Source organism: Polyergus mexicanus, unplaced genomic scaffold (assembly GCF_030449975.1).
Source record: "Polyergus mexicanus isolate NDT 795.1 unplaced genomic scaffold, iyPolMexi1.0 SCAF_8, whole genome shotgun sequence".
NCBI lineage: Eukaryota > Metazoa > Arthropoda > Insecta > Hymenoptera > Formicidae > Polyergus > Polyergus mexicanus.
Window position 1 is genome coordinate 554341 of NW_027223328.1, and position 11721 is coordinate 566061.

At 30.7% G+C, this 11721-nt stretch overlaps 2 protein-coding genes across 6 annotated transcripts in view; both read right to left on the minus strand.

Annotated features, from left to right (window-relative positions):
- Positions 1 to 3469: 3469 nt before the first annotated feature.
- Tko (technical knockout) lies at positions 3470 to 8076 on the minus strand. The gene is made up of 5 exons (XM_070300490.1): positions 7947 to 8076; positions 7653 to 7700; positions 7540 to 7587; positions 4004 to 4228; positions 3470 to 3879 (listed from the first exon to the last, which is right to left on the minus strand). The coding sequence occupies exons 1-5, from the start codon at positions 8008 to 8010 to the stop codon at positions 3749 to 3751; spliced, it is 516 nt and encodes a 171-aa protein (XP_070156591.1). The 5' UTR covers positions 8011 to 8076; the 3' UTR covers positions 3470 to 3748.
- A 297-nt stretch (positions 8077 to 8373) lies between these two features.
- LOC138935644 (scale keratin-like) overlaps positions 8374 to 11721 on the minus strand; it is a 67040-nt gene continuing 63692 nt past the window's right edge. For 3 of the 5 annotated variants that reach the window (XM_070300372.1, XM_070300371.1, XM_070300373.1), the window contains exons 2-4: positions 10172 to 10353; positions 9663 to 9810; positions 8374 to 8955 (exon numbers count right to left, since the gene is read on the minus strand). In XM_070300372.1, coding sequence (XP_070156473.1) covers positions 8537 to 8955; positions 9663 to 9810; positions 10172 to 10183 — 579 coding nt within the window. In that variant the 5' untranslated portion in view covers positions 10184 to 10353 and the 3' untranslated portion in view covers positions 8374 to 8536. The remainder of the gene's footprint in view (positions 8956 to 9662; positions 9811 to 10171; positions 10354 to 11721) is intronic. The other 2 variants (XM_070300375.1, XM_070300374.1) reach the window with 1 other exon arrangement.

Below are 11721 nucleotides of genomic sequence, written 5' to 3' on the forward strand. Positions count from 1 at the left end.
TAATAATAATAATAACCATTTCTCGCATTAACTTATACTTATAGGATTCAAAAATTCTAATCATACCAAAAATTGGTATCAAAGCATCGGGGGTTTAATCCATATTCACTACTTAATCGATTGTAAATTGAGACGTAAATTGTTTATTGGCATACATCAGACATTCTTCATTGTTGATCATTTTGAGACGATAACCGATCCAACAAGCAACGGATGTTTCCGTTTAACGTTTCGTGTAAAGTTCTGTCGGCTATAATTTACATTTACAAAAAATTACTCCAACGAAAGAATTATTTTTATGAACGTATATGTTTAGAGAAATTCAAGAAGTTAGATAATTTACAAAAAGGCAATTTATAAAAAAAAATTATTAGAAAACTTCGATTCATCTAAACATACCATGTAATACAGAAACTAGTGTGGGAGTCTTTCTACAAAAAAAAAAAAAAAAGAAAGAAAAAGAATGTCTTAAAGGGAAGACTACATTAGCGATAATCAATTTTCAATTTTTCTTGCAGACAGACAACCAAATTTCGTGTCGCTTTATTTTTAATATTGCGCACGTTTGTATTAATTTCTTGCAGAAAAATCTTTCTTATTTATTAGTACCGCTCGATTGATAATTTTGCATTTAATTTGCATCATTCGCGAATAGATCTTTTTTTTTTTATTGAACATCTCTTTGCATTCGATACAGACGGATCTCTCCGACATGCGAGCATTGGATATAATCAAAGAGTTAGACTTAATTTAAAATATTCTAGTCTACGAATTATTAGAAAAAAATATATGAAAAACATATTTATACTAGAGACTTGTTTTTCAAATTTTAAAAGTTGATATGTAATGATTATTATTATTATTATGTATAAAACAGCACAATCATATATATACTACTGTCTTACAAATTAATTTAAGTGGATTAAATTTGATTTCATAAGAAAGAGAGGAATTTTATTTGATATTCTAATTCTATATCATTAGCTGTATATGTATATATATTTTAATTCTATTTTCATAAATATTTGTTAAGAATCAAATTAAATTACTCGTGGATATTGATATTAATTTTTTTACTGAAATAATTTTACTAGATATTATGTATGGAAAATAATGGCTCGGCTGGATATACAAATGAAATAAAATACTCCTAATATAAGAAGTAGTAGTCAAACTACGAGTGTGCAGGACTTTTTGGAGCAGCATGGTGTTCGGTTACTAAGCTAAACGGCAAAGAGTTGAGGCACGAAAAACCTTTATTTATGACATTTATTTGAGAAACCATCATAGTTATTTGAAAACTCGAGTATTGTAAACTTTCTTTCGGTATCGTCATCGTTGTGTTGAATCAGTTCGTCGCGACAATGCATGTTGAAAGATACTTTGTGCACGTCTGTATTTGAAATCTTTCTGTATTTTAAACAGAATTTTATCTCAAGTATATATGCTTGTGCGAATATGTAAGATTGCTTTTGTCAAATTTCAATTTACATCAAATCAAAATGAGATCGATCAATTCGCGGCGTTTAACGATTCGAACTGAAAGATTAATTAAAACAATAATATCTTTGTGTGTATGCGTTATATATGGATACATAGAAGATATTCGATAAAATAACGTTACAAATGAGTCTACTTTATGCATTATTGTTTAGACTGAAGATTATTATGGATTATTACGTTCTTAATTTTCTCGATCTTAATGCCACTAAACATCATTAAGGATGATAATGTAAACTCATTAAGAATTATAATATTCTTGATAAAAATAATGCAACTAATGATATTAATGCCTAAAATATTCTATTCCTTAATATCTAATATTATAGTTTATTCTTTATCATCTTTTGTCGAGTTTGACGCCACGAGACGGTCCTAATCAATGATCACTATATGTTAAAATGTATAACATAAAATAAACAATTTAAATAGTACTAATCGATATTTTAGATATATTAAGATGCTTGAAGCGTTAAATGTTAAAAGAATTTTGATGAAATTTATATAAATCCTAATTCATAATCAACATTTTCGCTATACGCATTTTTTTTTTTTTTCCTTCGGCGTAACAATTAACTTTTTCAATTTACCAATTAATTTTCATTCAAAATGTTTTTAATATATATAATTAGTTTCTAATGTGTTTTTAATATTGAATTTTTGTGTAGTTCTGAGATTGAATGTGGTTTTAAGGTTGAACCAAAACTACCTGTTTTGATGCATTAAATTTATATGTATAATTCAATAATGCTATCACACATAAAAAATAAATTTATTATCTCAATCTCTAAACTTTTAAACTTATGTGAGTAATAATCACCGATGACGTCAGCTGTGTTTCTCACAAAATAGAGAGAATACACGTTACGGAAATTTAATAGAACATTCTGGCGTACGCACGCCTCGTGGCGCTTGGCGCTATCATCATCCCTCGGGGCAACCCGAAGCGTATTCTATAATAGGTTCTCATTCACACGCATACATATATTACATTTAATTAAAAATATGCATTTTTAAAAAGAAAAAATAAATATAGATAAGAAATTTCTAAAATATTTTCTAAATTCTCTGCACTTAATGTTGAAAAGAGCTACGTTTACAATACAACAATCATCTTAGTTTTGCGATATGTAAATTTAATTATACGATTAAAACTCAACTTTAACACATGGAAAAGTATATGAGGTAATGCGTAAGTAAGAAATGCATTGGGCGATGATTTCTTTACTGTTCTCCACGCAAGAAAATTTATGCAAGGTTCTATGCAGAGCGCTTTTCTTTGTCGCCGAAAAGCGAACATTTCAATTCAGGTTGAGAGCCGGACTTCCCAAAATGTCGGGATATTGGTCAGCATGTCATATGGTCAATAGTGAGTGGCTGCGTGGGTGAAAGGAGATTGCAGGCTGCAGATGCGTAAAGTTCACAGCCGTAATGTCGAGAGAACGGAGGCTTGCCACAACCCTTTTCCCACTGTGACATCCCGATGTGTATTGTCCGTTAAGCCGCATGGTTCAGGTAACGGTGAATGCGGGGTGCAGATCCAAAACTGTGTCAAAGGGCCGCAATTTGCAAAGGACTATGTCGAAACCGTGACGAAAATCACTTTCCAATCACCTTCATGCGTGATCGATTAGCGTCAATTTTCTAACAATCTCGAAAATATCGTCAATGCTCGTTAAAAAACTATATAATACATGGAATTGAAACATGGATTAAGATCATCATTCCATAAAAGTCCCATTGTCAATCTATATTTTTTAATTAAATGTACCTAATATATCAGGTTCTTTATAAATATTTCGTAGAAAGGATTTTTATTTTTCGTATTGTATCTCAAAAAAATTAATCTCACAATAAGTTAGACAATCCTTTATGTCGAATAAATATATTTCTTATTGCATATTGAAATATAAATCTGTTTTAACATTTTATAATTTTTTGTTACATCGAAAAGTCATATTGAAAAAATTAGAGTCGTTCGGAATTATCAGAGTTGAGAGAATTATCGAAAACATTATATTTCTTGATATAATCAATGTTAGAAATATTTTTATACGTTCTTCGAAATGTTATTATTGTGTGAATTGCAGAAATTTTTTAATTATAAGAGATTGATGAAGGATATGATTCCTTTTCAAATATTTTAAGAAATAATTATTATTTTTACACTTATTGTAAGTATTGTACATAATTAATAAAAATATACACACATGATAATAGATAGGTATTGATAGCAGCTAATTGTAAACTATTCGCGTTTAGCTACATGTGGCAAGTCGTACTTTCCGCGAACGCATTTTATTTTGACACCAGGTACATCTCGCAATCGGCCAACCCTACAAAGTACTATATTGTGTTCTTGCAAATTGTGACCGATTCCTGAAATAATTTAACTCACTTATATTCTCCAACGAACTGAATTACGATACTCCAAATGGCTTCAAAATGCATGCCAAAGCCGTCTTCCGGAAATTTCATTTTTCAAATGAATTATAAATCTTACCAGGAACGTATGCCGTCATTTCCCGACCGCTCGATAATCGTACAATGACGCATTTGCGATTCGCGGAATTAGGCTTTTTCGGTTTCTTGATGATGGTTTTCAAAACAACGCCCTTCATAAATGGCTGGCCGTTGAAAGGATTCTTCGAAGGTTTGGATTTCTTGTACGGCCCATTTCTCCTGAGCATTTGCCATAACGTGCTTCCTAATCTGATCTGTTCTAAACCTAAATCAATATGAATAAACATGCAATCGTTCATTGTAATTGCGCAAAAAAATTATTTTGATAAAAGGCAAAATATAATATTATAAATCAGTCGTTATATACATTGATTGACATTAATTGAAAATACTAATCAATGTATACAAAGAATAATTTAACCGTTCTGTCATAAAAGAAACTTCAAAGAATACAATTTCATAGAATTGTCGTGTAAAAACAGTGCGCCAAAAAGTCAATACGATGATGTATTTTATACATTTTTATTAAATCTGAACTAATCTTTTCTTTCTTTGATTGTCATTCTTTGCCAACTATTTTGGTAGAGTGCATTTTCTGAAGATTTTAAACAAAACTATTTATATACATCTGTATGGTTTTAAAAAATCAAAGACTCTTCCGCAAATTTCATTTTTCAAATTTCTCGCATTTTTCGAGAGTATAAATTTATAAATGCCAAATAAAATATTCTATTTTATTTTGGTCATTTCAAAGACGGTAATGTATACGTAACAGTAGCGTTAATATTTTATCTCCTTTCTTTCTTAACAAATCGTAAAACATTTTTATGGAGTCTGTTTTCTAGAAGTAATAAAATTTCTTCTGTAAAGTATGAAAAATGATGTGCTTGACATCTGCAGCAAAGAAAGTGGTCTCTTTTGTTCGACCGAAAGCTTATTAAGCGATATTTAGGTATTAAAGGTTAATCGCAACCTAAGTTTGCGCTTTCAAAATGCTTCCTTATTGTTTTATAGACTCGCTTGTTTCCTTACGATTTTTTTAAAATTTTGAAATTATTATAGCAAAATGCTAATAAACAAATAGGAGCAAAGAAGATAAAAATATCTCGTTTGCAAAATAAATGTCATTATTTCATTGTTATATCATTTCAAAATATTTCCTAATAAATTTGTTCGTAAGATTTACAATTTGGAAAAATCGGATGTGTGTGTGCGTGTGTGTGTGTATAGATGTATGTGTGTTGCGTGTATAGATTTTAAATATAATTCTAACAAACTTAATCCGTGTGATTTCGAAAATTTGTTTAATTTTCGAGATAAATATATGGATTCTAAATATTTTCAAAAAACAAATCTCAGAACAGATCTGATTCTAATTATGAATATATTTTATACAATTACTTATTTTATATTCTATTTAGTTTTATCATGCCATCGATTTAAATACCAGTGTTTCTAATATCATCAATAAAACTTGATATATTACAAAAAAAGATGTCGTAATTTAGGAAGCCGTGAGAAAAAAGTTTTATTCAAAACATCGCTCTAGAAAGATCCTCGTTACGAGATGATCATTCTTTTTTTTCTTTTTGGAGTGAAATGTCGGAGGTAAAGTGACAATTTCTCGATGCTGAACTGTGACGTGCCGCAGCGATCTGCGCAAGAAAATCGTACCATTGTTGTTCATTTCGACTGACCATCGTCTGTCAATACGACAGATGTCCAAAGCCGGACACTGGCTAATCCGGCCTAAGTTAGGGTTAACTAAACCAAGAGACGTTATTATGCAGGAAAGGCAAACCCCTTTCTCCGAAGATGAATGCGCAAGATTACATTGCGAAAATTTTCGACGTCGCTGTTGCGCCTTTGTTGCATAGTTACAAAACTTACCTTCCCTTTCCTCTTTTTTCCTTCGATCTACTAGGAAAATCTTTTCTATTATAGTTACGGGCTTATGATTGAAAAAAATGGATTCATTCATTACAGCTGATTGAAAATTTCGACATGCTTATTGAATATTATAACGTAATATATTAAAAATTAATAATTAATAGTGAATCATACACGCAATTTATTATGTTAAATTATTTATTATGTTAAATTATTAATTATATTTGATACTCGAGATTGTTTCATCTAAAAAAATCGTAATCTTTAAATCAAAATAACTGATATGTAAACATTGCGATCTAAAAGATTTTTTATTAAAATATATATCAATCTTAACATTTTCTCAATTCTAGAATTATATATTTATAAAAATATAGATGCGAAAAATATTGTATATTTATATTTTTTTTTTTTTTTCGTGAAATTTTAGAAATAAATATATTTATTTTTTTCTGTGAAATGTGTGGGAAATATATATATGGAGATCTATATAAATAATTTAATCTCTTGATCAGATGGAAAATGAAGCAAAAATATTAAAAACAGAGATAAGTGTAATACAAAAACTAAGTACAGATAAAAACATTTTATCAAACTGCATTATCAAATTGACGAAATCTTCAATTTTGATAAGGCGTTTTTCGCAAACGCTCTCATGAGTGTCTCGTAAATGGCTCGCGTGTGGGGGCCCAGCCCTTTGTAGGGACGCGAGAAAAGCGGAAAGGGGAAAATACGCGAAAACCGTTCTCGTACGTCCTGATCCTCCCCAGTGACAACTGGTCAACCGCAAATGGACACGTCACCCCCCTCAATTCCCAACGATGTTCGCTGTTGGTCACAGAGCATCGTCTTTACGCCGTCCGAGCCCTTTCTTGCGAATAGGATCCCTTTCTGTATTCTGAGATCTCTCTGTGGGGATCAAAGAGGTGAAAGCTGCGCGTATTTTCGCAGCGGAATAATGTCCGATGGGAAATTTGGCCGACTTCCTTCAAATCTCGAACACTCCTTTCGCGCTTGCCGGACCCGAGAAAATCGCAGAGATACGTATCTACAAGAGCGCCTATATAATGGATCCTCCCGAGGACCATTTCGCAGTTATGAGAAATACGAGAAGTTCTCCTGACATTTTACACATAATATATTGTGATTTCACGCATGTATTTCAGTAAATGAATTATCAAACCACCGATCTGTTTCTTACAACTCGATTTGTATCTCGATTTTTGATTTTCTAAACTTGAGCTTGCTCTTCCCATATTAATATAATTAAAAATAATTCAATATAAATGATAAATAATAGTATAAATAATATTGTAATTTTTTATGAGAACAAGAACTACTGCAAAATATTAGTTACTAACAAAGGCATATATGCATCAAGCATTCTATGTATTCATGAGATAAAATGATAATAGGCTATTTAAGACTGAGCGTATCAAAAATTTTCTTTTTTTATCCCTTATCTGCATGGTTAGGTTACAGTTTTTTGTTATTTTTCTCAATATCAAATTGCCAATTGCCAGTAGAAATGGCAGATTGTTGTCATAACAAAAATATATAAATGTTTGATGTGTATGCTGATGTATGGAAATGTTATTTGAAGTGTACAAAGATTGATTCCCCATTTGAAAAAATTAATATACAATGCTTGTGTGTACGTATGTAAAAATTTGAACGTTTTATTACCTTGCAATGTTGTATTCGCGCATGTCCTTGCCGCACTTAGTATATTTCCTGTTAATACCAAGGATAAGAGATCAAAGTTCGTTATTAGATAAACTGATATTACGCAGTATTACCTTGGATATAATTATTCCCATAGAACTTGGTCAGACTTGACGCGCTACCTAAAAATAAACAAATAAAAAATTATATATAAAGCTATATTTTCCATATGCATTTTAAGATTTGTACTTCATATATTGAAAATTAACTTTTAATAAGTTATAACTGTATAAATAAATGTTTCGTTATTGAAATAATCATTTTTAACCAATCCTTCTTTACTACATGTTAGAGGTTATATTGGAGGTTAGATAATTGAGAGAATATTTATTTAATATATTTAAATTATATCGTGCAATGATCCGTACCTTGAATGGAATTTGCTATGCAAGCTCTTGCTATATTTATCATACTCCTGCCCAGGACATTCATGATTAACGTAATTAATACACTTTTCCTACTTAACTTTATCTTGTGTTGTTCAAGCAAGTTATTGTAACCGCTAGACACCTAGCAGCGACAAAAAGAACTATCCATAAAGGTATGTTTAAAATAGAAATTTTACTTGCCGATTGTAAGTAATGTGTGAACACACATATTTTTTATATAAAAATTGATTTTTTTTTTTTTTTTAGTTAAAAAATATTAGTAATAATAAAGCAATAATAATACTTTATAAATATATACATATAAGTAATCTAAAATTAAATTATATTAAAGACACACGTGACGCGTAAAAGCGACATCATGCTTTCGCCGCTAATGGAATTAAATATACTAGTCGCGATGCCTTCGCCGCGATAAACGCCGTAGGGAAAGATATTCCAAAGTTATTAAAAAGTACAAAAAGTTTATTCAGAAGCCGCATGATATATAACTTGGAAATAAATGATTAGAAAAGAAATGTAGGATCGAAAAAAGAATTATATCGACATTAATATTGTGCTCGTTAGTTTCATCATCCCTGGCGGTAACCGCTGCCAATCGTGGTAGAACCAGTGCTATATCCTGCACCATATCCGAGTCCTGCTGTGTTGTATCGGAGTCTTGCCGCGTTATATCCGAATCCTGTCGTGCCGTATCCAGGTCTTGCCGAGCCGTAACCGAGTCCTGCCGCCCCATATCCTAGTCCTGCCGCGCCATATCCTAGTCCTGCCGCGCCGTATCCGAGCCCTGTCGCGCTATACCCGCCAAGTCCTGCCGCGCCGTATCCGAGTCCTCCCGAAGCGTAACCTGATCCACCGTGTCCTAAACCGAGACCGCCGGAATAATCGAGATGATGCGACGAATACAGAGGCGCGTTGTAACTATTGGAATAGGCAGGCGCAGAGATACCATGACCCAAAGAAGCGCCACTAAGATAGCTCTGCCCATAATCTGAAAGTAGAGAGATGTAAAAAATTATTAGAAAAATAATAAATATAAATAAAACAATAGATAATAATTAAAAATATAAATATATAAATAAAAATACAAATATAATTAATAAAATATAAATTAAAATATTAAAACAAAGCATCTTAATTTTTTCATAAATAATTTTACATATAAGAAATCCTTATTATTTTATTATAAATTATTTATATATTTTCTTAATTAGTAAAGAGTATGTTATTTTGCACGATAGTAAGATTTTGTCAATATTTTTAAATATCACACAATGTATTTAACTGAAAAATATATTAAAATATTGTCATCAAAAGTAATAACCTACATAAATTCGATTAGGACTTTGTGACAAATCATTATAAAAAAGGAGATAGAAAAAAATGGACATAATAGATGCAATTGATAAAATCGCTTATCAAAATTCGGCAGCATGATGAAGAAATCAACAGTTTATGCAAAAATCTCGTTGAAAATATGCCAAAACAAGTGAAAGCGCTCATAAGAAATAAATGCATGCAAAGTATTGTGTTTTATTATCGATTTGTCAAGAAAAATTATTATTACGTAACTAACAATAAAATGCAACTTTAAAGGATAAATATTGAATTTAATTTAAAAGATAAATTTGGAGTCTAATAATTTTCACACCGATGTAATGTCACCGCGACTATTTATTAATTTTGAATAAGGATTACCTGCTCCAATAGCTAAAGAATCTCCATGAAGCACAGATCCTCCAAATCCGCCGTGACTTAAATCTAGAATGCCTCTTTTGTCTTGTTTCTTCACCTGTGTCTCTTCGCCAAAAATAGGCATTGCCAGATTGAAAATGGTTAACAGAAGCTGTAAGAAAAAAATCTTTATGAAAAGCGGTAATTTGTCTCACGTGAGTGCTGGAATTTTTATAATATACCCTCGCACAATAGGTATTCATAATCCAGAAGAAACTGTCTTTTTAACCGTTGCACTTACTAGTGTGTATAATATTTAAAAAAAAAAAATATATATATACATAAAATATAAATAATAATATATATATGATATATAAAAACTTCTAGTCCTAGAATATATTTGCAATAAAAACTTGCGTATCAGAAATCATTCAAAAATTGAACAACCGTGTCGAAAATAGTGCTACGATTCTATTAATAATAAAAAGATACAAATTTTTTTTTTGCGCGTGATTTCTGCGAAAATTACTTACTATAGCGTTCATGATGATGGTGATACAGCGATGCAAGAATCACTATTAGAACTGATACGAACCTAACGAGACGCACCCTCTTTTATACCCTGGTAGAGTCTTTTCTTACCGTATTGCATTTCACCGAGACGAATTATATGCATGTATATGTCTCATGTATCGACGCGATATAATATGCACACCTAGATAGAAACATAGAAGCAGTTTAGCGATAGTAGAGTCAAGAAGGTAGAGGTATACGCGTGGCTAATATGCCTTTCTAAAATGATTTTTTTATAGCACACTCGTCACACGAAAATTCTTTGTTAAACTGCACAATCGACATCAATGGTGGGAATTAAAAGTCGATCAATCAGTCAATCGAAGGAGAATCGGTGTCGTTCGATAAAATGCCTGAGCTAATGCATAATCAAAAAACAATGTTAAAATTACGTCAAATTTCTCTTTGAATCTCTTTGAGGAAGATAAAAAATATAATATAAAGTGTTCGGAAAATAATTATTTCAAATATTTAAAGAAACATTTAGCAAACAATTAGTCTTTCTTCATCAGAGGCACAGCCATCACCAGGAAAGTTGAGGAAGATTTTCGATAACAAGATTAGGCGAGGTAAAGCTTGTTTTTTTACATGCTCGTAAAAATCACTTCCAATATTATTTATAAGAAAAAGATTAATTTGTTAATAATGTTTGATAAATGTTTTCTTTTTTTTTTATATTTGAAATAGCTGTATAGTTGCTTTTCGAACAACTTATATAAGTTCAACTTAATTATTCCAGAATTAGTAAAAAAAGAATTTTAATCTTTATGAATATATGAAGAATATATATCACGTTCGACATTTCTCTTTTTCTTCAATTTATCTATACTGCATATATTTAAAGATGTATCATACAACTAGTTTTCTTGACCTAAACACGCGACAATGCACGACTTATTCTGATCCACTTGTACGATATAGCGATATGCATTTTTCACGCATCTTAAATTTCATCCACGAGACGAAACTTTCACTGTCGCACGGCTCTGCGACGATGGTTTTCGATTGCAGTTCGGTTACGCAAATATTTTTCCACCCACTTCGGGTTCTCCTCTCTTCCATTCTATGGCAATCTATCATATGTTCTACAATTGACGAAATAGAAAGGAAAGAGAATACAAATGAAAATTTGAAAATTTGGCATAAAATTTGAAATCGATTTTTGCCTCCTCCATTTTTCTTCAAAAAGCTCGCCAATAACAATAATACAATAACTTGAAAATATTTACAGAAAAAATATAGCAAAGAAATATTTTGTCAAAAAATTATTTTCCTTGTAAAAGGCACAGAGAAAGTTTAGTTTTTATTAAATAAAGTTGAAAATAATCTTTCAATTATCTGCCTCCTAATTGAAATGTACGACAATAACATGTTTTTTTTTTTTTTTTTTTTAAACTAAACGATGAAATAAAAAATAAATTAATACGGTGCCGTATATCATTGTCTGATATAAACGTTATCTTCACGTTACCTCGAAATAATTAATCGTTTTATAAATAGATTGAACTCG

Coding starts and splice junctions, on each gene's coding strand:
- Tko (XM_070300490.1), bottom strand. CDS start 8,010: ATGAATGTCCTGGGCAGGAGTATGATAAATATAGCAAGAGCTTGCATA. Junction 7,588..7,652: donor TGGGAATAATTATATCCAAG/GTAATACTGCGT, acceptor TGGTATTAACAG/GAAATATACTAAGTGCGGCA. Junction 3,880..4,003: donor AATGACGGCATACGTTCCTG/GTAAGATTTATA, acceptor AAATTATTTCAG/GAATCGGTCACAATTTGCAA.